General features: G+C 53.0%; 3 protein-coding genes across 4 annotated transcripts in view; all 3 read right to left on the bottom strand.

Moving 5' to 3' along the window:
- The window catches only part of NPC1L1 (NPC1 like intracellular cholesterol transporter 1), a 40,271-nt gene extending 34,644 nt beyond the window's left edge, over nt 1-5,627 (bottom strand). Inside the window, exon 1 of the mRNA XM_024743433.1 lies at nt 5,376-5,627. Coding sequence (XP_024599201.1) covers nt 5,376-5,549 — 174 coding nt within the window. The 5' untranslated portion in view covers nt 5,550-5,627. The remainder of the gene's footprint in view (nt 1-5,375) is intronic.
- Nucleotides 5,628-7,150: 1,523 nt separating this feature from the next.
- Nucleotides 7,151-16,206, bottom strand: DDX56 (DEAD-box helicase 56). Of its 2 annotated transcripts, XM_024743611.1 has the most exons (14): nt 16,118-16,206; nt 15,867-16,028; nt 15,132-15,292; nt 14,816-14,986; nt 14,613-14,703; nt 13,791-14,035; nt 13,407-13,526; nt 12,783-12,896; nt 12,591-12,685; nt 11,380-11,453; nt 11,152-11,241; nt 10,348-10,453; nt 7,825-7,898; nt 7,151-7,410 (listed from the first exon to the last, which is right to left on the bottom strand). In XM_024743611.1, the coding sequence occupies exons 1-14, from the start codon at nt 16,175-16,177 to the stop codon at nt 7,333-7,335; spliced, it is 1,641 nt and encodes a 546-aa protein (XP_024599379.1). In that variant the 5' UTR covers nt 16,178-16,206; the 3' UTR covers nt 7,151-7,332. The 2 variants fall into 2 exon arrangements, with proteins under 2 accessions (XP_024599379.1, XP_024599457.1); XM_024743689.1 differs by lacking the exons at nt 7,151-7,410; nt 7,825-7,898 and having other exon boundaries at nt 10,360-10,496; nt 16,118-16,204.
- Nucleotides 16,207-19,179: 2,973 nt separating this feature from the next.
- On the bottom strand, nt 19,180-21,814 carry TMED4 (transmembrane p24 trafficking protein 4). The gene is made up of 5 exons (XM_024747903.1): nt 21,602-21,814; nt 21,299-21,399; nt 21,061-21,186; nt 20,655-20,801; nt 19,180-20,222 (listed from the first exon to the last, which is right to left on the bottom strand). The coding sequence occupies exons 1-5, from the start codon at nt 21,726-21,728 to the stop codon at nt 20,073-20,075; spliced, it is 651 nt and encodes a 216-aa protein (XP_024603671.1). The 5' UTR covers nt 21,729-21,814; the 3' UTR covers nt 19,180-20,072.
- Between the last annotated feature and the right edge of the window lie 3,371 nt (nt 21,815-25,185).

Here is a 25,185-nt window from a genome sequence, read left to right on the forward strand (position 1 = left end):
AAAAAAAAAAAAAAAAATATATATATATATATATACCTGATAAGGGGCTGATATTAATATGCAGAATCTATTTTTTTAATTCCACAAATTCAATAAAAATAACCCACCCAGGGAATTCCCTGGTGGTCCAGTGGTTAGGGCTCTGCACTTCCACTGCAGGGGACACGGGTTCAATCCCTGGTGGGGTAACTAAGATCCCGCATGCTATGCAGTGAGGCCCAAAACAAACGAACAAAAAAAGCACCCAACTCAAAAACAGGCAAAGAACTTGAACAGACTTTTTTGCCAAAGAACATAGACAAATGACCAGTAAGTAAGCACATGAAAAGATGCTCAACATCGTTAGTCTTTAGGAAATGCAAATCAAACCACAATGAGACACCACTGCTCACCCATTAGGCTGGCCTTTATTTAAAAACATGGAAAATACCAAGTGTTGTTAGTGCTATGGAAAAGTTAGAAAGCTCACACATTGTTGGTGGGAATATAGACTGGTGCAGCCACTATGGAAAACAGTTTGGCAGCTCCTCAAGAAGTTAAACATGGAACTGCCTTATGATCCATCAATTCTACTCTACTCCAAGGTATGTACCCAAGAGAACTGAAAGCAGGAACAGGTGTACACCAGTATTCCCTGATGTACTATTCACAATAGCCCAAATGTGGGAACAACCCAAGTGCCCATCAACAGATGGATGGATAAAAACGTGGCACATACATGCTTGGAATATTATTCAGCCACAAAAAGATATGAAATTCTGATACATGCTACTACCCGGATGAACTTAAAGACATTATGGTAACTGAAATAAGTCAGACACCAAAGGACAAATACTGTGATTCCACTTATATGAGGACCCTAGAGTGGTCAAATCCATAGAGACAGAAAGTAGAATGATGGTTGCCAGGGGTTCGTGGAGTGGGTCAGAAGTTATTGTTTAACGCGTATTGAGTTTCAGGTTGGGAAGGTGAAAATGTTCTGGAGATGGATGGTGGTGAATTCACAGCAGTATGAATGTACTTTAAATACTTCACACTTCAGCAATGTGGATTGTACACTTAAAATGATTAAGATGGTCAATTTTATGTTATGTATATTTTACCACAATTTACAAAAAAGAGGGCAGGGCAGGAAGATGGAAGAACTCGGATCCCTGCAGCCATCCAGCTCCAGTTATCCGACCCCTCTTCCTTTACATCCCTGTCATGGGGCTTTTCTTACCGCAGCTAGACGCACTCCTAAGTGATGTGCCCGGAACTCCCTGCTCTCTCACCTGGCTCTCAGCATCCCCTACTGATGCTTTGCGGGGCCCACTTGATATTTTCAGCCAAATACCTCTTCTTTGTGGGGACCGCCCTGGGCACTGTCGGATTTAACAGCATTCCTCCTTCTACCCACTAGATGCCAGTAGCATCCACCCCCAGATGTGATGATCTAAACTGTCTCCACTCCTTGCCAGAGGCCGCGTTGGGGCAAATCACCCCAGTTGAGAACCACTGCCCCACGAAGCCTTTGCTAAGCCAGCTAACCTGCCCACTGTTCTCCACGTGTCCTGTGGGTCCCTTGCCCCCAGCTCAGCTGTGACACTACAAAGGCCCCTCCACGTCTTCCCGATTCCTACCTGTCCTTCACAACTCGCGTCAAATTCTTCAGCGTGGTGGGGACTTTGCCCACCACCCCAGGCCCAGGTGGGCTCTCCATGCTCTAGCCATCACAGCATTTGGCCTCTCTGTTGCCTTATGTGTTTTGCTCCTGGAAGCTGAGTTCCTGGTTCCTGGGGCAGGGATATTGCACATATAAGGGTCCAATCTATGCATTTCAGTGAACATATGAGATTGTCTTTCCCTGGGGCCCAGCCGCAGCCAGGAAGCACTGGTGTGGAAGCCAGAAAGCTCAGGGCTGTCTGGTCCTTTGTCCCCATTCCCGGTGGGGCAGCCACCAGCATCTCGGGAGTCTGCTCACCCAGCCTGCTCGCACAGCATCTCAGGAGCCTGAGGCGGGGAAGGGCCTGCAGGTCCATGGAGAGGATGGCCCAGGACTATGGCCTGGCCTGGTCTCTGCCCTGAGTCACAGAGGTGACTTGGAGGGAGCATCCAGCCCATTGCATCGGGGGCAGAGTCCAGCCTGCTTAGCACATCCTTCCTTCCACTTTTAACTGGAACTAGTGCTCAAGAGCCTCAGGCAGGAGAGGGGCTTGTGACAACGAATTACCCTCAAGGTACCAGGGACACTCTCAGGGGAAAAGCTTTTAACGAACATGGGCGAGTCCTGGTTGGGCCCAAGAACCCACTAACAACTTGGCATGGTGCATGCTTCCAAGAGCTCCCAGGCCAGAGTAAAGACCAGGCCCCAGAGACAAGCCTAATGAGGTCAAGGGCAGTATTAGGTACTCACCAAGAAAAAGGTGCCCAGCCCAGGCCAAGGATCAGGAAGCCTTCCTGGAGGAAGCCATGCCCTGGCAAGAAAAGTTCCACACTCTAGGGTTGCCAAATTTAGTAAATACAGAGGAAGACGCCCAGCCAGTTTTAAATTTCAGATAAACAACTAATAATTTTTTAGTATGTCACAAATATTGGATGGGACATATCAATACTTAGGCTAGAAAGTTACACCCTTTATCACTGCCCCTCACAGATGAAGATGAGACTCAGAGAAGGGACAGGACAGGGCTGGACCTTAGGTTCTAGAGGGGAGCCCACTGATCTGACCACCCTCCTACTCTGCCACTCAGCTGGCTGGCACTAAGGCTGGCTACTTACTCTCTCTGAGCTTCAGTTTTCCAACCTGTACAATGGGATGGGTGTGTGAACAGTAAAGCTCGCCTCTCAAGGGCTGGTGTGGGGTCCAGCAGCATCAGGCTCTCACAGGAAGGAGGTTATTAGAAATGCAGAGTCTCTGGCCCTGCCCCAGACCCGCGGGATGAAACCTGCATTCCGAGAAGCCTCTGCGATCCAGGTGTGCATTCAAGTGTGAGGGCGCTGTGTGCAGAGCCGTCCCAGGGGACCCAGGGTCTAGCACAGAGCCAGGCACGGGGCGGGGGGCGCTGGGGCACAGGGGCTCCCAAGCCTCATTGGCTCATCCTACACACAGGGACACTTGGAGAGGGCACTCGACACCCACTTACAGCTGAGACCCCAGAGGAGGCCAAGAAAAGTGAGGCGCTTCCCTGGAGGCCGGGCTGGCACATCTCGGGTGCCACAAAGGCAGTTCTTGGAGCTGGTCTGAAGACCTCGGATACACCCATGCTCTCCAGCTCAGCCGTGCCACGTCGATCTGCTTCTCAGCAGCCTTGAGGATGGATTCGTGGGCAAACAGACACTCGAGCTCTGAAGAGGCTCTGAGCTGAGTGAGGGTGAGTCTGCCCAGCGAGGTGCCTGGCGCACCGTGGGAGGCTGGGCAGAGGTGACTTTTCCTGCCCAGAAGGATCACGTCTTCTTTTTCCACATAAACATGGCTGTGGTGAACACACGAGAAGTGGCTCTTGGCCCCGCTGAGAAGCAGGACACCCTAAGGCTTTTTTCCAGGGAAGAGGATGGCATTTGGCAGGGGTGCCTCCCTGCACGAATTCAGCTTGATCGACATTGCCTTCCTCCAGGAAACTGCCGCTAAAGACCAAAGTCCCGAGAACAACTAATTCCCCAAAGGCTGAGTCACCGATCCTCAGCAGATGGGGAGAGAATTAGCTGGAATGGGAAATGCACTTGAACTGGTTCGTGCTCTGGGTCCAGAGGTTTCTAGGGACACTCTGTTCTCCCATGCGTTATCGCCGTGGCTAAATCTGATCAGGGTGCTACCCTGCTTCAAATCCACCGGCACCTTTCGGTATCTTTTGATTTTTTAACATGTGACTATTATCTTTTTAAAATAAATCAGGTTAGTTTTTCAGTCTTTGCCTGTTTTGGTGACAACCACTTTGGTTTTCTTTTCATCCTCAGATGTGCCGGGTTCCATCCCACCCGGAGCACTTACACACACTGTTCCCTCTCAGAACTGCTGTTCCCCCCACCCTTCCAGTCTCACCTGACTCCTCCAATTGGGTGAGGCCCCAGGTAACCCTCCTGGCACCATGGACATCCCAGAAAGGTGCCAGTCTAGCCACCAGTGCGCTGGCTGGAGGGCCCGGCCCGCTCCCTCCTGCCCCCAGCCCAGCACCTGCACCTGGCAGCTCCAACAAGCGTTGGCGGAGCAGAAAGGTGCTTCAGGAGTCTGTAGCTTGGGGGAGGTTGGGATGCACTGAAAGCTTGGTTCTTGACCCCTCTAAAGCTCCTCCCATGCAGGGGCTGTGCTCTGTCCATCTCCCCTAGACCCTAGCCCACAGCCAGGAACACTGTGGCACCCATTCAAGCCTACGCGTGGGTGGGAGTAGGCCAGCCAGGGGTGAAGAAAGTCCCTGCACTCTGCTGCCCCCTTTGCCGTAAGCTCTGTGCGTAGCCAGCCTGGAAACGGCTGGAAACAGGCCAAGCTTATCTGTTGCTCAATGAAGCTGAGCTTAAGGCAGGCTAATCCCACCTCTTTCCTTCCAAGCCCATATAACCCATCACATGCACGCCTGTGTCCTGGGGCCTGTCCAGCTCTGTTTTGGACGTGCTTAACGAGGGCACAGGTTTCGGTATCAGATACACAAGTTCAACCTCTGAGGGCCTGTTTCCCCACGTGTAAATGGACAGCAGTGCCTCCACCCAAGACTGTGTGACTGAATGAGACATCCGTACACCTTCCCTCTGCAGACCCAGGGCATGGGGACACACCACTCTCCTCAACCCGCCCAATTCATATCCCACCAAGTGCCAGGGCCCATTCCAGCTGAGTGAGGGTTATGTAAATACAGCCCAGGGTTATGTAATAAAGTGCCTAGGATGGCACCTGCCCCATGCTGGTGAGAGCGCCAGCAGCGCTGGCTACTCCTCCGTGGGCGTGGATAGCCGGGCCAGCCCGAGACACCAGAGCAGGCCTGTGCTGACCTCCAAATCCTGCCACCACCTGCCCTGTGACCTTGACGCCAGGCTAAGTTCTGAGCCTCAGCCTCCCACCCAGGAATCGGGAGTAGCCTTATGTTGGTAGAATGCTCAGCACGGCTCTCGGCAAACAGCCTGCATCCAGCACGCAGCCGCCAGGCCCCAGCTCTGTGCCCAGGTGGGAACACAGCCCAGAGCAGAGGCCCCTTTGAGAAGCAACATCACTGGGGGAACCCGAGGTGCCCACTCTCCTGCATCCGGGCTGACTCTGGGTGTAAGCTCATTGGCCGGGATGCCTGGAGGTGGCAGGCGGAGGAACAAGGAAGGTTACAGTGCGAGGTTGGCACACATCGTAGAGCAGACTGCCTCCTCGATGGCCCGGGCTGCCGTGTCCCCAGGGTCAGGCCTCAGCTGCTCACCTGCCTCGGGCAGCAGGTGGGGAGGTCTGGCAGAGACTGAAGGCAGCAGCCAGGCGGGGGCCAGGAAGCTCTCCAAGGCCGGCTTGTCCCACGTGCAGTGACACCCACAATGCTCTCGGTACAGTTCTGGGACCCAGCAGACACTCGTAAGCAGCCATCTTTGTTCAGCTCCATTAACCGATCTCCATTAAGGCGCCCGAGCCAGGGCAGACCGCAGGAACGCTGGCCGCACTGCACTGGCCGCTGTTCCACTCACGGATAAACCCACCCGAGCAGCAACCCCTACCACGCACACCCTGGCTCCCTGGAAATCCTCAGACAGGAGCAGGAAATGTGGAGACCCCAAACCTGAGGTCCCAGCAACCCCAAGTCCCAGCACACCGTAACAGCAGCCAGAGACCCGGGCTCCTCCCGCCATGCAGACCAGATGGCGCTGAGGCCTGCTTTTCTTTCTGAAAGAAACTCAAACACTTTTGACTTTCTTCCCCGGCACAATCCAGAGCACTGAGTCATCAGCGTCGTGCCTCCTCCAGACAGCAGCTGGGAGGCCCAGATGTGGGTTGGGACCCTCTACTGTTACAGCCTTGCAGCTAAGGGCGTGTGGGCGTCACACTGCCACTCGTGCATTTAAAACCCAGGTGGAGTCCGGCCCCCACGAGCTCCTGAGTGGTCCTGAGCTCACACCCAACTTCTCCTTGGCCTTAACCTTTGCGCCGCCATCGCCATCATGCTAGGCGCCACTGACCACCGGCGCTCGGTAGCAGCAGCCGCAGTCGCCTGGACCAGCCCTCGAGTCCTCCGGCACCCCACTCCAGTCCCCGGCCCTGCTGCCGCTAGCCAGTCAATTCGCTGCTAGTCCCATGGGTCACGTGAGACAGAGGAGGCATGTGATGCTCGCTGGGTGACATACTCCAGTAAGCCAGATACTGACACTTGGGAATTGCATAAAGGGACGAACATGCTAGCTGGCTATGATCTGGTTCCAGAACGCAAAATCACTGCAGGCATGCAGACACTTAAATGACTGCTAGTGCAGTTCACATCCTAGAGGTTAAGGTCAAAGCACGACCTCATAAGGAAATCTACCCTAACGTCATCCAGGAACCTAGACGAACTTTAAATGAACTGGGAATCTCCACTCCAGAGGAACTGCGCCTTGACAAAGCGTAAACCCCATGGATGGGCTTCCCAAGGATTTACTGATACTGCTACTTGACTGTAAACAACCACCTGGAAATACTGATAACATACTACCTTACCTGAACAAGTTTTCCTTTTTGAGTACCAAACCATGTAATATATCGATAACTTGGACGTGAATAAAAGGAAAATGAGTTTGAACTGAAACAAACAAACAAAAACACCGCACCCAGGTGTGCTGAACGGAGCAGAGCAGAGAGCAGTTTGGGGAGGAGAGACAGCTGTCCCTGGCTGCCTGAGAGAGTGGAAGGCTGAATTTACAACGTGTCCATATCTGGAGAAAGACCATCTTCCCTGCAGGCGAGAAGTCGTTTCCAAGCTTCAGGGAAGGGAGGCTGTCAGCCTAATCCTAGACAGGAAGGCTGGAGCTGCTGGCGGTTAGGCCAGAGACCCAGAGGAGGGCAGGTGTCTCCTGGGCCCGAAGGCAGCAGGTTGCAGCACTGCATGACTTACCTCTTCTGGCCAAGGAGGCACTGTGCACAGCAGGCAGAGAGCCAGGCACTGCTTACTGGAAGTGGTTTCTGATTCCCAAGGTTTCCAGGGATGGCCCCTTCCTACAGGTAGGAGGCACAAACCAGGGCAGCCAGGATTTTTATTCTGTTGTTAAAGGCAAAGCACCACCCTGGCCATAAGTCTAGAGGGCCACAGTGCTGCCTGCCCCGAATCCAGTCCATCCAGTGCGGGAATCAAGCTCCCTCCAGGCTGGGAAGCCTGCTCCACACCCTGTGCTCAGCCCCGGGAGAGGCCCTGGACAAGCTTAGGAGGGCGCTGCTGTGGGTCCGCGCTTCTCTTCTCTGTGCCTGAAGCTGCGCAGTGGGTTCTGGGTTTTCACCTTCTGTGGGGGCAAAACTGTGGATTAGCTGTGGCGAGTGGACGTCCGTGTGAGCAAAAGGAGACAGACTCAGAAAAGGGGGTGCCGTTGCCACTTGACAAGCCGTACAGGCCGTGAGCCAAGGATAGGAGCTGCTGTGGACACCGCAGGGGCCCACCTTCTACCTCCTGTAGCTTGAAGGATGAGGAGGGCAGTGGGGACAGAACAACAGGTCCCCCTTTGCTCCTGAAGCTGCCCCGTGGGTGGCCAAGGCAGAGCCCCAGTACCCACAACCTTGTTCAGGGGCCTGGAGTTTGGGGCCAGTCCTCAGGACTTCTCTCCTCCCTCCTGAGGGCAAGGGGTGAGCACATCCTGGAGACAATGGAGCAAGGTGGGAGGGGAGCCCTGCAGCTGTCACCAAGGCCCCAGGGGACATACCTTGGCCTTCTTAGAGGAAGGGGGCTTCTTCCGCTTCTTGTGAGGGTGGAGGAGGCCACGAAGAGCAGGAGGAACTGGAAGAGACATCTGGCTCAGCGGCCACTGCCCACCCCCTGCGCCAGCTCCACCCTCCAGCTGGCTCCACCCTCCAGCTGGCTCCACCCCCCAGCTGGCTCCACCCTCTCCAGCTGGCTCCCAGGGTGCTCTCTCCCACTCTGAGCCAGTGCCTGGCACTCCAATACACACTTAAAATGCCTAAGAACACACGACTATCTATTATCACACATGCACAGGGCCAGAAGAACAGCTATCCCCAGGGGTGGGATTCTGGGGACTTTCACCGTCTAAAACACTTCTTTACAGTATTTAGATTTGTCACAGTAAGTGTGTAACAGAGAAAAGAAAATGCTGAGACTTCCCTGGTGGTTCAGTGGTTAAGACTACGCTCTTCGAATGCAAGAGGGGCCCGGGTTAGATCCCTGGTCAGGGACCTAGTTCCGTATGCCGCAACTAAGAGCCCGCATGCTGCAACTAAAGATCACACATGCCACAACGAAGATCCTGCGTACCACAACTAAGACCCGGTGCAGCCAAATAAGTATTAAAAAAAAAAAAAAAAAAGGAAAGAAAATGCTGCTGAAACAAAAACACCCTACATGTAATTTCTTCCTATGTGGCCCCTCCTCCCATATCCTTCCTCACCTGTCAGGTGCCACCATCACTGCTCGTGACCTGCTACATGATCCCTGGGCTCTGCTGTCACTCCCAACTGCCCAACAGCACAGGGTCCCATCCGGCCAGGCCACACAGGTCCTGACAGGCCTCTGGGCATCACACCGCCACACCCTCCCACATCACCTTGACCCCTTTAGGTCACACGCTTCTGGCAATGACTTTGCTCCTTTGTGACAGAGAGGATGGAGTTCCCTCCTGAGGCAGGAGATAGATGGGCCCCAGGTTAGCCATTTACAACTAGCCTCCTGTTTACACTTTGAAAATAAAGATAATAATAGGAACAGGATAAGCAGCTGGACTTTGTTTCCTGTGGACACCTCAAGGTAACAGGAATGGCAGGAACAGAGGGGTTAAGCACTGCTTAGGTAAAAGATAAGGAAACCACATATTTCCCATTCTTGGGGTCAAGGAGACCTCCCAAACTATGCATGAGCAAACAGTTCCTCAGGGGAGGGGGCGCTAGACCATAATATGGTCTGCTAACCTCCCGAACACCCTCGTGCTGGAATCCATCTTGGCTAAAAGATGCACGCACACATCTGGCAGGGCCTTGAGTCAGACCAGGTATGGACCTGGAGCCAGATAAAGCAAGATGACTGGCCAGATGAAACTGGAAAGCTGCCTCCACAGAAGTGACTTGAAGCACCCCAAAAGCTCCCGGCTGGCTCGTGCTCTCTCTCTCGAGCCCACCTATGCTTCTCTGCACCCATCTTCCCTCCTAATAAAACTTTACTTACCTCACTACTTTTTGCTGAATTTTAAAGAATTGCTGAACTCTTTCTTCAAAGCAGACAAAAGCCAGGGCCCTGCTCCTAGGCACTACTAGTCTCTGGTGGTCTAGGGGCTAGGATACGCCCCTCTCACCACCACGGTCCGAGTTCGACTCCCGATCAGGGAACTGAGATCCCACCTCAAGCTGCCACTCCCAAGAGCACTCCCACCCCCTCTCCCTCCCCGCTCCCTTCTCACTCCACAGACCAGGACCCCGGCTGGTGTCCCCTCTAGCTCACTGTCCTGGGGGAAGTTGGTATTTTCCCATATCTCCTGGATCCTTCCCTTCCACTCGCTGGGGCCTCTCCTGCCACACCTGCCAGTTTATGCCAATCCAGAGGGGTGCTGGGGAAGGGGTCTGCACTCACCACTCCTCTTCCTTAACCCACTTTAAACATCTTCAGCATAAAAGTCACACACACTCGTTACCAAAGACACAAGGGACATTGCTACCCAGGTGTAAACGGAGCCAGGCTCCTGAACACCTTGGCTGGGCTTTGGCCTCCTCTACGTCATAGAAACCATCTCAGGGTCCATTCTTGTCCTCACAGCTGCAACCCAGACATCCCTTGTGCCCACAAGGTCTGTTCTCTGTCCCCTCTGCCAACTGTTCTAGGGACTCCAGCCACCTTCCACGCCCCGGCTTGGCCTGGTCACTAACCCCGAGTCTTCTCCAGCACGCGCAGCACTGCCTCTTACCTGCGACACCCCACCCCCACCCCCGCACCTGGTCACTCCCTTCCACGCCCAGGCGGCTGCTTGGCCAGGTACTGGCTCGCACTTTCCCTGGGCCAGGCTCTGGGGCAAAAACCCCTGGCCTTGAATGCCCGGTTTCCTGTCTCCCCAACAGAGACAGCAATGCCTACCCAGGAGGCTGTGCGGCTCAGTTCAAGCGACTGAACAGAGGTGCGTTTGTGTCTGTGTGTATGCTTGCTGCCCAGTCCCCATGGTCCTGTGTCAGCCCAGTGCACGGCAGCTGAGGGACAAACGCCCACCGCGTCCCCCAGCCCTGCTCACCCAGGTAGTCAGGGACGTGGCCCAGGTGGGGCTTCACCACAGCGGGGTGCAAGGGTAGGTCGTGCCGCAGCAGCTGGAGATCCCTGGGGTTGTCTTCAAAGTACGTCTGGCAGGGGAGAGAAGTGGGCACTGCGGGGTCAGTCCTCCTTCTGCAATTTCACAGGGGAGTTTCTGAACTGGTAATCGGTCTTCCAGAATTTCAAGGGCTAAGGTCTCACACCACCTTCATCTGTGGTCACCTGGTCCCCCTCCAGAGCCAGCTCCTGACCTGGTTTCTCACCTCCCCTCAAGTGCTCTGCACACATGGGAAGGCATGTGTCCCCGTTCCCACTCCCCTTTCTGTGGGGAGGTCAGGAGCCTGCCGCACCCCCCTCACTGATCATCACCCCACGGGCCGTCCTGCACTGACACACAAACAGCCGCCTCTTCCTTTTCTGTGTAACACGCACCGCGTGGATGCACCCGACTTGGCTTCCTGCGTCTCTGTGGAGGACTCCCGGGTGTTTCCACCTGGGGAATCATGACGAACGCGGGCACACGTGCGACTGTGCACGTCAAGAAAATAAACTCCAGGAGCTGTGATTCTGATGGACACAGCCACTGTCCACCACAGAGGCCAGGCTGATTCACCTCCTAACAGGACAGCTGGCGTCCTTCACCCGCTCTTGGCCTGCTTCCTCCCCACCGACCTGCTGAAGGCACAGCTAGCTGTCCAGTTCACTGCCTCTCATGCTCATAGCTGGGCCAGCCTCCCTGAAGGGCGATGTCCTGAAGCCTCGCCCCTCCCTCCCCACGGCCCCTCACCTTGAGCTTCTCGGAGTGCAGAAGCTCCTCCTTGATCTCCTTCAGCCTCGCCTCACGGATGGCTTGTTTAGTCACTGAGCGCATGGCGTCCTGGGGGCAGACACCAAAGGTCAAGACGTGGGGCTGTGAGCCAGCCCTCCTGCCGTGCTGGGGTGCTCAGCAGCAAGGGCCTGACACTGGGTCCTAGAGAAGCTCCGAGCACTCCCGACCCCAGGGGGCCCCGCTCACCCTGCAGCGGTAGCGGAAGCCCTCGATCTCCTCCATGCGGAACTGGTAGGGAAGCAGGACGGGGGCTCCGCTCCCTGTGGAGGAGACAGCAGTGAGGCTCCCCTGGGCTGAATGCTCAGGCTGGGGTCTAGTGGGGGCCTACTGCTTAGAGGTAGGGGTGAGGCACCCCTCATGCTGGGGCGAGGCAGCCAGGGAGCCAGCCCACTCCTTCCCCGCAGCGCACACGTGCGCAAAAACACCTGGGTCTCACGGACAGTTCACAACAGGCGATCCACTCTGCTGTGGCCAGGGCGGCTTGTTGTCCCCACGTCCTGGGTTTCTGTCACATCTCTCAGCCTCAGGACCTGCCCACCCGCCCACTCTCCTCCTTCCAGGCCACTCCAGCCACGAGGTACCCGTGATGACAGCCGCAGAGCACTAAGGAGCACCAAGGAGCACCAGCCCTTTCCGTCAGACACCGGTCTGTCATAGTAGCGTCCTGGGTCACTCGATGTTTACAAAAGAAGATGGGGAGGGGGGAAAAAGGGTTTGGCGGTGCAGCAGGGGCTTCACCCATTTCAGGTAAGGAAACCAGGGCACAAAGAAGCAAGGCCCAGAGTCGTCCCTCGATCCCCCATCACGCAGTGCCCCAGGCCACCTTCTACACAAGCCCAGGGCTCAATGCCAGGCGGTGAGCATGTCATTTCTCGGCTCAAGTGGCGAGCAGCAGTGAGGCCCCACAGGAAGCCCAGGCTGGACCCTCCACCCATAACCTGCTGGATGGTGGAGCAGCCCTGCCCAGCCCCGGCTAGCGTGCCCTTCCTGCAGCCTGGAACGCCGCCCGGCTGCCCCGCTACAGCATGACCTCCCGAAGGCGCTAGCGCAGCAGCCCCCTCTCCCAGGGTCTCCTCTGAGATGCCACCAGTCCCACCCTGTCTCCCAAACCTCTTCCCTTGGCCCTTCTGCCCCATGAGGCAGAGAATAAACATGGCTTTGGCCAATTACACGACGGCTCTGGACCTCAGCTGGCTTGACGGTGAAGGGGGACAGTGCCTGCCACCCAGGGAAAGGCAAGGACAGGTGGAGCGACATGGCGCACAGCGTGGCCAAGTGCGCGGGCGGCTGCTGCTTGTGCCGGTGTCCCTGCTGCCATCACCACCACCACCACCGGGTCTACGGTGTCATGGCAGAAGCCTGGCCCTGGCGCAGGCCAGTGAGAGCTGGGCTCTTACCTCCGCTAAGAAGCTCCTCGATCTTGCCCAGATGGGACTGCTCCGTGGGCAGCACGAAGGTCAAGACGATGCCTGGGTTGTTGGCACGCGCCGTCCTGCAAGGAGAGACGGCCCAGCCCGTGTCTCTGGCTATGTGTCCTGCAGTGTGCCCTCCGTCCAGGTGCCCAGCCCGCCACAGCCCAGTTCTCCTACCTGCCGGCCCGATGTATGTAGGCCTCGGGGGTGGGGGGGAGATCAAAGTTGAGCACAGCACACACGTGGTGGAAGTCTATGCCGCGGGCCACACCAGCCTCCGGATCAGCGGCCCTGCAGGAAAACGCCCCGACCTCAGACAGACCCCTCCTCTCCTCCAAGGCCACGTTCTCAAGCTTATTTAATCAGCAAAGTCTCTACACAAAGCCTTATATGGAACTACAGGACCCTGACACGTGTAAAACTCTTAAGCATCTGAACTGGAACAGGAACTAGGGTAGTGGGGGCAGCCAAACCGGGCTCTGACCTCAGCTCTGGGGCAACACTGCCCACCGTCAATCCGATAACAATTCCCAGCCAGCCAACCTGTTAGGCAGACAGAGACTGGGGACTCCTCTTTCCCCCTAAGAAAGATCCGTCCCGAAAGTCACAGCCACTGGAGGCTGGGCCACCTCCCCTCACAGGATGATGGCACGCCAACAAACCAGGCAGTCTGGCCCTTCCTGCTGCCCATGCAGCACGTGTGTTGGCCCTTCACTCCCTGCCCCCATACTCCCAGTCTTCTGAAAGGCTGAAAAGCAGGTCTCCCTGCGGAGGGCTGGGAGGAGAGAAGCATGGACTCACCTGTTCCGCTTGGGTCCTTTGCCCCGATCCTTGCCCTTGACTGGAGGCCCCAAAACTTCAGCATCTGTTGCTATGACGCAGTCATAGAAGCCTTGGTTGAACTGTGAGATGATGTGGCACCTGTGGCCCAAGAGCAGACGGAAGTGAGCCCCAAGAGCAGGCTGGAGGTCCCTCTCCTGCCCCCTGCTTGGTCATAACGGTCACCCTTCCTGACTCTTCCCTCTTCTTCAACTCTTCCCCGACTTAATCTTTGTGCCTCAACCTCCTCAAATGAAGATGGAATTACAGTAGGTACCGCAGAGTTGTGACAGATAAAGTCAGCGAGGATCAGTCAAGCCCAGAGCCTGGGCACGATCTTCAACCAAAACATGGGAGATGGCACACCTGGAGCGCAGCGGGAGCTCTCCATTGAGCACACAGGCGGGGATGCTGAACTGCTCCAGGAACAGGCGCAGCCGGTAACTCCGCTCCATTGTGTTGACAAAGAGCAGAGACTTTCCCCGAATCAATGACAGTTTGAGCAGGGCATACAGCAACAGAAATTTGTCTTCCTCAGTCTCACAGACCACCTGAAACTGCTGTAACTGGTCTGGCCCTGGCAGCTGGGACTCCTGTAACTTGAGGGTAACCTAGGGGAGGACAGGCCTGTGGTCAGGAAAGAAAAGAAGACAGAAATGCTACTGCAAGCCACTGGCTCACCAACCACAGCACAAACGTGTTAGTGCAGGGCACCGTGGGTCCCCTCCAACTGTGTAATGTAAGAATTCAAAGCACGCTAACCGTTGCAGTGTACAGAGAACATAAAACTACAAACACTTGGGGCACAGAACACAGAGAAACATGCTATAAATGACTGTAATGAAGAGAGAACCCCTATAGCAGCAACCTTCCTGAAGAGTAAAGTTCACCTAAGGTGAGAACTTTAGCCCTGCTGCTCAAAGTAGCCTTTGTGCCCCTTGGGGGTCCCTTCTCAGGCTTTAGGCAAAGCATGGTTTGAAGCCCCTAGCGGACATCTGGAACTACATAGTGATTTTAGGTTGGGGGATAGGGGGATGGTTACAACTACCGGCTTCTAGCACATCAGAACCAGGAATGCTAAACCAATCATTTCCCACCCCAAATAACAAAGGGCTCCTTTGAGAAGGGAGAAGCAAGTCCTTTTGAGTATCATGTCAACGCCTCTAGATGCTTCCAAAGGACCCTTACCGGGTTATGCAGTACCAGCTCCTTGAGTGCTTGTACGTCCTCATTAAAAGTAGCCGACATCAGAAAAGCCTGGTAAATCCGGGGCAAGTGACTAAAATGAAACAGAGCCCCATCAGACGCCAGCTCGAAAGCCTCTAACTGTGGCAGATGAACTGCCCCCTCGCTCTAGGTCCTAGTGTCTATTCACAACCCCTTTTCCTTACCAGAGAAGACTCTTGAGTTCCTCCTCAAAGCCAAAGGAGAAAAGAAGATCAGCCTCATCGACCACCAGCAGCTCCAGGGAGTCTTGCAGTTTCAAGTTGTCTTGTTGCAAGTGGTTTAATATGCGGGATGGGGTCCCCACCACTACATCGGGCTTCTCCATCAGCACAGCTCTGCAGGTGGGCAACACCTCAGTATTGGGGAGAGGGTAGCAGCTGGGACCTCACCCTGGATTAGCCCTCTTTCTTGCTGCACACAAACCCAAACCCACATCCCAGTGCCAACGCATTCCCCTACAGCCCTGTTGCTTTCACCCACCTCTGAGAGGCTGAGTCTTCAGCGGCTGAGACATTGGCCACCCGGATGTCTCGAGCACAGTAGGCAGCCAGCTGTTGAATCATGGACTGGGCCTGCCGTGCCAGTTCCTTGGTCGGCACAAGGACGAGGGCTCTCACAGCCTGCTCTACCGCGGGGCCTGTCTGCAAGGGACGAATTAAAGACTTCAGCCGGTCGGTTCATGTCATCACAGCCACCGCATGCTTCTCTCTACCTCTTCCAGACAATCTGACCCAACTGCTGTGGCTTCCTCACAACAATCCAGTTGAGGTCTGGTCATCCCTTCACTTACTTTACCCACCTCTGAATGTAGATAGAAGACTCTTTTCCCAGGCACTGACCTCAAAAAGGATAACTTACTTCATGGTTACAAAGTTACTTAAAATGTACCAATTACGACATTGGCTTTTCTGGAGGAGGAAATGTGCCTACTTCTTATAGTATAAACAAGAGAAAGCGATTTACTCAGGATTACACAAAGAACGGTGGTCGCAGGGCCCGGACTTAGAACCCAAGAAACCTGAATCCCAGGCCAGAGCGTTTTACCCCAAAACCACCAGGTTCTCTCAAACCACGCTTCACGGGTAAGAGGTCAAAAGAAAACCCGGTTCTTGAGAAAGACTTGGGTGCGTGCGGGGGGCGGGCACAGCTTTCCAAGAGAGCACAACGCAACTCAGACGCCTGCTGCTCCCTTTCCCGGCCCCTCCCCCGACTCACCGCCTTCTTGTGGAGCAGCTGCTGCAGCATCGGAATGGCATAAGCGGCGGTCTTCCCTGAACCCGTGCGGGCCCGAGCCAGGAGGTCCTTCCCCTCCAGGGCCAGTGGGATGGCCTTTTCCTGGATCAGCGTGGGTCGCGACCAGCCCAGGTCGGTGACGGCCTAGAGGAGACAAGGGACGGCTCAGGCGGCGCGCTGCCCTGCCGCCGCCCCTCTCCACGTCAGCCCGGCTCCTCAGCCCTCCCCGGTACCTGTAAGAGCCGGTGGTCCAGGCCCATGTGTTCAAAGCCCAGCGTTTCGGGATCCTCCATGCTGCTGCTCTGTAGTGACAGCGCGCACGCGCGACAGGAAGAGCACGCGATGACGCGTGGGCTGCTCAGAGCAGCAACCAATCAGCTTCAAAGGAGTCAGCACGTCCCGGAAGTGGGCTTCCGGTGTTACGTGGGGTGCTGCGGCTGCGGTGGCTTGTGCGGCCGGGGGTCTCGGGGAGGGGCGGCGAGGGGCGGCGAGGGGCGGCGAGGGGCGGGGACCCTCCCGGGCAGGGACCCTCCCCTCGAGTCCTCGCCGGTTCCCTGATACGACCTCCAAGTGGCGTGCTAGGTTAAGGTTACCAGCGGCAGGGGCAGGCTCGCCCTAGCAGTAATGCCAGCATTAGTTATATTGACAAATACATCAATGTTTAGAGTGCTCGTCTGTGTACTACCTAAGAACAGGCATGCTGCGGGTGGTAGCTTACCACGTTTGGGAAACACTGGTGAGTCCTGCGCCCTTTCCTACCATTATGCATCTGGGGGATCTCTGTCAGGTTTATGTGTAAGCACTAATTGCTCTACCACCTGCTGTACTCAGGAAAAGTTCACCAGCGTATGTGTTCCAGGGCTGTTTGCCTGTAGCAGTGGTGGGAACCGTGGGAATCTGTAACGGGGCAATGGCTTTGAGAGTAGAAAGCGACGCTGGGTGTACCAGCATATAACACAGGTCACCGAGGCTGGGCTAAGGTTCAGGGCCACAGGCAATCCAAAGGACAGGCCATAGCAATTGGATTGTACAAGGATGAAGGCTGGAAGAATGAGTGGCATAAGAAACAAAAAGGTAGGTTGCTCTGGGGTTCCCAAACCTAGCAGTCCATGTTGCCTGCACAGCTTGGTTAAAAATAATAATTCTTGGGAGTTCCCTGGTGGTCTAGTGGTTAGGATTCTGGGTTTTCACGCGGTGGCCCAGGTTCAATTCCTGTTTGGGGGAACTGAGATCCCACAAGTGGTGCAGCGTGGCCAAAAAAAAAAAAAAGTTTTTTTAGTCCCCACCTGTATTAGTTTCCTATTGCTGCTGTAACAAATTACCATAAACTTAGTGGCTTAACACAAACTTATTATCTTATGGTTCTGTAGGTCAGCAGTCTGAGGAGGCCTCACTAGGCTGAAACTACAATGTTGGCAGGGCTGCATTCCCTTCTGGAGGCTCTAGAGGAATCATCCCTTTTTTGCCTCTCCCACCTTGGCTTGTGGCCCCCTTCCTTTATCTTCAAAGCTGTTAATGGAGGGTTGGATCCTCACCTCACATCACTGCAACTTTCTTTTGCCTCCCTCTTCCATTTTTAAAGAAACTTTGTTATGATATCGGGCCCACCCCAATAATCCAGGATAATCGCCGTATTTTAGAGGCAGATGATAGCAACCTTAATTCCTCTTTGCCATGTTTGGTAACATAGTCACAGGTTTCAGGAATTAGTACATCTAACTGGACATCTTTGGGAGGCTATTATTCTGCCTACCACACCACCCCAAACATAAACCTACTTAAACAGCTGGACCTGAGTGTTGCCCAGGAATCTATATTGACGAGTTTCTCACATGACCCTATGAATCTACTCTGACGTGGGCCCAGCATGAGAGCCAGAGGTTAGGCTCTGGCTGTTGTTAGGGTGAGAACTGAGAGCAATTCATGCACCACAGGTAAAGTGGGGCTGGGACCAAAAGATGGAGATGGGGACTACCAGTCCGAGTGAGAGCTGGGGACTGGGCCAGGGATGATGGGACGAGTAGAATGGCTCCTACGCCCCACCCCCTTTTTGTGGTAAGGAGGTAGAAGGCTGTTTGATAAGGATGTTATATAACCTAAGAAAGCAAGACTTTCAGAATGGAATCAAGGTAGTACTGGGGGGGAAAAAATCACCAGAATTCCTTGGATGTAGCCAAACTTTCAGAAACATTTTCCTAGGCCATAATGTGTCTGAATACCACACACCAGTATGGAAATCCTTCTCTTCCCCATAGCCACCACCTATTAGCCTGTCCTCTGGCAATCGAGATTCCAAGTGCCCATCAGTGTAAAGGTGTGCTATACTCCCACCTTTGTCCTCACTCCACTCCCCTTCCTATCAAAAAATTCACAGGAGAAACTGAGGACACACTGACGTATCAGCATAATTAAGATGCACAGCTGGACAGACTGTTGAAGGCCAGCCACCCCAGCTCTTCTGTGTAGTTTCCTGTATTCCCACAGTCCAGGCTCCAGTGTCTGATTTGCTGGCTAGATTCCTAGTAACGGCCACAGAGCAGAAATGTGTTCCCTCCTGACACATCCCATGGTCCCCAAGAGGCTCAGGCCAGATGTCCACAAGCTGACTAGTTCCAAGGCTACCTGATTTTCCCTGTGTTAATTCTATGAAGACCATTAAGAACTATTTTAAATATCCAAAGAATTTTGGAAGAGTCATTTATGGCATTTCACCTCACTGGACCGTTAACGTGGCCATCCAGAATTAGAATTTTTTAAATATACAAAAATATTAAATGACAAAAAGCCTATACAACTAAATTGCATGTACTTTTGTAAGTGAAAGTAGGCACACACGTGGGACAGCATAGAACATAAAGAGAAAAACAAGAAGGGCAGAATTTAGTTTTGTACGTCAGATAAATCATGTATTTTAAGTAAATAAAACCACGAAATAAAACGTCAAGAATGGGCAACTAAGGGCATGAAGCTTTATACAGCAGAAGGGCATGAGGGAGGTACACTAAGATGTGTTTAAATTTATGATCCCAGGGAGCTAAGAAACGGGTACGTAATCTCCTCACAGGATTCCTTGCCGACAGGTCTACTTGGTTGAGCTCTGTGAATGGCTGAGCCACCACCCCGTCCGTTCCCACAACCCCGGAGTCTCCAGTCAGGCCAGGCTCTAGCACCACAAGCCCACATGCTGAAATCCACTCCGGGTCAGCCGCAGAGGCACCCAGACCAAGAGCCTTTCCTCCATTTCCCTTTGTGCCTCCCCTCTGCCCACAGCCTCTTATTTCATTTCAAACACAGCTACTACAACACGCTTTATTTCACTGGAAAAATCTGTATAAAGAACCAAATCTGGTTCCCATGAAGAAAACATTTACCACAGCTTAAATAAACGTTAAGGGAAATGGGAGGGTAAGAGTGCCCTGCCTTGTGCTAGCTCTGTCACTGCCTCAGTCTGAACTCAGGCCCTGTGTGACGGAAATCACAGGTGTCCCAGAGAATTCTCTGCCTGGCCCTCTGATTAGGCCTTGAGAGCAGCTGTCATGTCTGCTTTCTGGCCCTGAGAACTGAAATCCTGAGAGCTGCCATGGTAGTTAGTTATCAAGAATGCATTGGTAAACAATGCAGAAGAGACTGCATTGGTGTTTTCAGCTAGTCACACAAAGGCAGTAACACTTCAACTAGGAAGGAAAATATATAATTTTATCAAAAAATAGTTCTAATATATAGAAAAACATTTCAATCCTCTGGGGCCTTTGCCCCTTATTTACATTCACGAAGCCACTGAGTGAACCCAGGACTGACGGGAGCAGTGAGGTGGGGCCTCCTCGGTGGGGCATTTTGGTCGCCTACTTTCTAAGCAGACGAAGAGAGAGGTTAAAGCAGGAGAGACATTTGCTCATTTTGTGACAGGATGGAGAGGAATCACTAGTGGCGAAAGCGGCAAGACAGTCCTGGGTCAGTTCTGACTCCCCACAAACCCCAAGACAGATCTTTGAAAGCTTGGACCAATGTCCTGTGTCCTTGAGAACCAGTGTTAACAAGTGGCTGATCTGAATGCTTTGTTGCCATGGAACCAACGTGGCTTATATTCTTTTTTTCACTGTTTCTTCCCTCAAAATCCAGATGGATAAGGTATTGGGTGGGGAAAGTACCAAACAACTGAGGTGACAGGAAAGGGTCATGGAGAGGGCACTACACCAGCTTCTTGGCCTCAAAGAAGCTCTTGAGGTGACGCATCTGCCAGATGCCAGTGAGGATGAGGATGGCGGTCTGAGCGATGGACCACCACAGGACTCTCTGGTTGGTGCTCTCACTGATCAGACGGAAGCGCTCTTCACGATACTGCGTAGGACAATGGACGCAGGATTAAATGTGCAGGAGAGACAGTCCCAGCATTTGCGAGGCCCCTCCCTCCTGTGCCACGACTCAATTATGGGACCAAACGCCTTTTGAAATGCTGCCTCTGGTTCCCCTGAAAGTGCCCCAAGGAAGTGACATGCTGCCCCTCCACAAGCATCTCTGCTAGGACAGAAATCATGCTCTTACCATTTCAGCAAGATCCCAATGTAAAGAGGTAGGCAATGGCTATTGATAGAGTGTGAACTGTCCTCTCTACCCTTATTCTACGGAGCTGAAAAAACGGCTGATAGCCCTCCGTTCCAGTCTTTGAACAGCTGATCTCCCAAGCAGGGAAGGCCCCAGGCAGAAACTTCCAGTAAGTGTAGTGGGTATAAAGGTCAACTGCCATGTCCAAGTACAGTGACATGCCCTTACCCTTTGGTAATCCTGCTCCTTCTGGATCTGTTCCACCTGATCCAGCAACTGGCGGGCTCGGAGCTGCAGCTCCGTCAGTTTATCCTTGGCAGCAATCTCGGGGTAGTTGTTGGCATGCTCCCCGACCTGGATGTCTAGGTGCACACGCTAGAAGGAAACAGGGTTGGACCCCAAAGTCGTAAGGTCAGAGACACTCTGTGGTTATGGTGTCTAAGTGGTGGGACCTCCGATGGTCTGTTCCAGGCTATGGAACCCACTCTTGTCCCTGGCTGTGGGACAGAAGGGCAACGTCTATTTCTTGCTTGTGACTGTGCCAGAAAGTGTTACAAATGATAAGGATAATAAATCAAAATTTTGTAACCAAGTGAGAGATTCTGAGCTATGGCCAAAGAGCAAATTCTCTTACCAGTCTGCCGCCAGCAAAGAGAGCCATCCTGGTAGAGTTGGAGTGCAGGCAGATCTGATGGTCACCAGGAGTGTGAGAAGTGAAGGTGAAGCGGCCCTCTGAGCCGTACTGCCGGGACAGCACCACCTGCAGCACAGCAGTCAGTGAAAGCCCCCGCCTCTACTCTGACCTCTCCAAGTGCAAGCTCATGTCTTCTGAGCCCTGTCCACCCCAAGAGCTCTAGTGAAGGTGGCCTTACCTTGCCTTCAGGGTCCTTCACCTCCACATGCATGCCCAGGCCGGGGGTCGAGGGTAGGAAGATCTCCTTCTGCTTATCCCACATTTGGGTGCGGTAGTTCCCTGCGGAGCAGACAGAGCTGTCACAACCTACCTAGTCCGTCTGGCTCCCACGCTCCGCGGGGCGCCGCGGTTCCCAGGACGCCGGGCAGGGGGCACTGCTCCCCCGGCCACGGTCCAGCGTCCACAGGGCGCCGCTAGGAGCGGGGAGCTGGACCGCGTCGGGAGGACACGCAGGGCCCTGTCCACCCTCGCCCCGCCTGACCGATAACCATGGTCTCGTCGGGGATTTCCTCGATGAAGCAGCGCTTTTCGGTCTCGCCGATGTGGAAATAGAGCCCTCGGGCGCCCGGCGCGCACAGCGCGATGAGCAGCAGCGCCAACAACCCCATTGCCCGCCGACGCCCAGCCCAGACACCTGCCAACGCGCGCCCCTCCGCCCAGTGCGCATGCGCGCACCTGCGCCCAGCTCTCAAACGACGCAGCAAGACCCGGCGCAGAATACGCGTGCGCGGTGCCTCCCTCCCTGCGTCCGCTCTGCCCCGCCTCGCGCGCGTCTTCCAGGCCAGGATGCATAGCCGAGAGGAGGGTGCGCACGCGCAGGACGCTCGGGGCTTCCCTCCCGCTCTCTGGCTGCGCAGTCTGTTTGGTCACCTGCCAACGAGCGGTTTACACCCAGTGCGCATGCGCGCGCCTACGCCCAGCTCCCAGTAAACGCGGCACGGAGGAGTGGAGAGTAAGCGTGGACTGACGACTTCTTTGCAGATCCTGCTTAGAGTTCTGCTGGCCTGCGCCGGGGCTTGTGTCCCAGATCTGGACGGTTGGAGGGCGGGCCCCAGATCTGGAAGATTGGGTCCCCCGAGGCGTCCGGACTCGGGGTCCGCGCAAGGCGGGAAGGTCGGAGCCCAGGGGCCGACGGGCACTTCCCGAGACCCAGGCTGGGCGGGTGTCGGTGTGAGAGCCCTTCTGGCGTGCAGGGGCCTTAGGCGCGTCCGGTGCCGCCTGGAGGAGAGGCCCGCCCGGCTTTTGGAGTCCCTGACCCGGGAGAGGAGGCCTTGCCTGGATGGGGCTGCAGTCCAGCCGACAGGAAACGACATTCCGAGCCAGTGGGGCTCCAACAGGCTTTTAGGTGTTCCTGATTTTAGGAGTTTGTCGGGTTTTTTTGCATGCGATGTCGGTGTTGCAGTGGTTATTTTCTGACACTCCCCTGCTAGGGGTATACACTGAAGTATCTACATATAGTCACCCGGGGGTGCTGACCTGGGAGAGGAGGTGGAGATTGGGCTCCAGGTGAGAGATGTGTGGGAGGAGGGACGATGCGAGACGGTCCAGTTGTCGCTAGACTGCTCCCGAAGGGCGGGGCGAGGCTTGGCGGCGTCTCCAGCCCGTATTGCTCTCTCAACTTGTCCGACTGCCCATTGTCCCCTAGGTGAAGGTGATATGGGACATGCAGTCCCTTGGACTGCGGGTCTACTCCACTGGCCCGCAGTGGTCTGGGGCTCAGAGTGGAGAGAGATGTGGAGCAGAACGAAACCTGTCCTCGTGGCTCCTATGGGCCCGTGACAAGTGCAAGTGGGGGCCCATTGCTTGCTCTGCTGCCTGCCTTCCTTGCTAAACACAAAGAAACCCTGTAATAGCGTGCTTAGTGTTGCATATGCTCCTATTTATCGCGTAAGAAGTGGGATTGAACCAAAGCAAACATCCTTGTGGAATTAAAGAAGTTTTACAAGGCAAACCTCCCTGAGCAGCAGCTGTTCTGCGGTGAGGATGGAAAATAAGATCTTTTTAAGAAGCTGGAAATTTGGGTTTCAGTATGAAATCTGATTGTTAAATATTAGCCTGTGACTCAACTCTTCTCTAATGGAATGAACAACAAGGCACAATCTGGCCACATTCAGCAGTCATGTGAACAACATGTGATCTCATACAAATCCAGTGGGGGACAGTCTTCTGGTTTAAGTGACTTAACCTGTTTGCCGGCTCCTCCCTTCAGGGTTCTCTGCGGTCTTTCTCCTTTCTTTGAACAAACTGGTACAACTTGAGACTGAAGATCTGGGCTAAGAAAATTGAGGAAAACTCAGAATGAGTAGGTCCATGAGGCCTGTTTACATCTCCTAGTTACAGCACCCCTCTTTTGGGATGGAGGAAGGTGAAAATCAAACCAGAAAGTTTCTTACTGGGCATGGAATTAGAACAAAGAAAGGTTGAAAATTTGTTTTAAATTTTCTAATAAGAGAATTTCGAAACATAAAAGTAGAATAACTACAATGAACTTTCATATACACATAAACCAGTTTCAACAACAGTCAAGATTTTGCCTTTCTTATTTCATTTATCCCTTTCTGCATTTTTGTTTCCTCAAGTGTGTTAAAGACTCCCTGGATATCATATAGTTTCACCTATAAATATTTCAGTGTGTCTCTAGCAGAAAAGGACCGTTAAAAATACCATTATCATACCCAACACAATTAAAAATCATTCTTTAATAATTCTAATACATAGTATATATTCAATTCCTCCCCCCTCCCCGTCTCAAAAAACTTTGGATTATTTAATCAGGTCTAAACAGGTCTGCTTACTGCATTCATTGATATATCTCTTAAACCTCTTTTGATACGCAGTAGTCCTCCCTTATCCAAGGGGGATACATTCCAAGACCCCAGTGGATGCTTGAAATGTCAGATAGTACCAAACTCTATATATACCATGTTCTTTTTCTATACATACCTTAGATAAAGTTTAATTTATAAATTAGGCACAGTGAGAGATTAACAATAACAAAATAGAACAATTATAATAAGAGTTATGTGAATATGGGCCCTCAAAATATTCTGTTGTACAAATTTAATGCCTCTTCCATCTTAAGTTCTCATCATGCACTGTGGTTACAACTCTTGCAGTTTGAGATTCAACAGCAAAACCAGCATGAATTTCTTTTCCTTCTTTAAAATTCCACAGAAGTTTCGTCCTTAACATAGATCTTAGCAACTTCAGCATATGATTTTTTTTCTTATTAAGTCAATAACTTTCACCTTTTCAACTTAAAGAAATTTACGGCTTCTTTTTGGCATATCTGAATTGCCAGCATCACTACTCTTGCACTTTGGGGCCATTATTAATTAAAATAAGGTTTACTTAAACACAAGCACTGTGATACTGGGCTAGCCAATCTGATAACTAAGAGGGCTACTAAATGGGCGGGATACACTGGACAAAGAGACGATTCATTTCCCAGGCAGGACAGAGCAAGATTTCATCACGCTACTCAGAACAGCGAGCAATTTGAAATTTATGAATTATTTCTGGAATTTTCCATTTAATATTTTCAGACTGCAGTTGACCACAGGAAGCCAAATCCATGGATAAGGGGAACTACTGTATTAAGAATTCCCCTTCCCTTTTTGTTGTTCATGGTGATGATGATGCCATTTACTTATTGAAGCAACTGGATCATTTGACGGATAGAATTTTCCACATTCTGGATTTGGTTGATTGTTTATTCATGTGTCATTTAACAGGTTTCTCTGTCCTTGGTACATCCTTCAAACAGTTAAATATAGAGCCAAGGAGTTACAGTAAGACAAAATGTGTTTAAATCCATTAAACCCATTACCCTTTTTTAAAGCTCAAATTCTCTCATAAAACACTTTTGCTATGCTCTTTTTTGACACAATTCCAGTAGCGTTTAGGGGCTTCCTTACATTCCATTTTGTACATTTCCTGCCCTAGACACCAAATCAGCCATTTATCCAAGGAATCACTTTCAGCAAGAAATGTTATCTGTATTTCTAATTTTTTTTTAGGAGGACCCTGAAGTTTGTCCTAATTGATGGGTAATTGTAAGACGAT

Source organism: Neophocaena asiaeorientalis, unplaced genomic scaffold, assembly GCF_003031525.2.
Source record: "Neophocaena asiaeorientalis asiaeorientalis breed wild unplaced genomic scaffold, Neophocaena_asiaeorientalis_V1.1 scaffold137, whole genome shotgun sequence".
Taxonomy (NCBI): domain Eukaryota; kingdom Metazoa; phylum Chordata; class Mammalia; order Artiodactyla; family Phocoenidae; genus Neophocaena; species Neophocaena asiaeorientalis.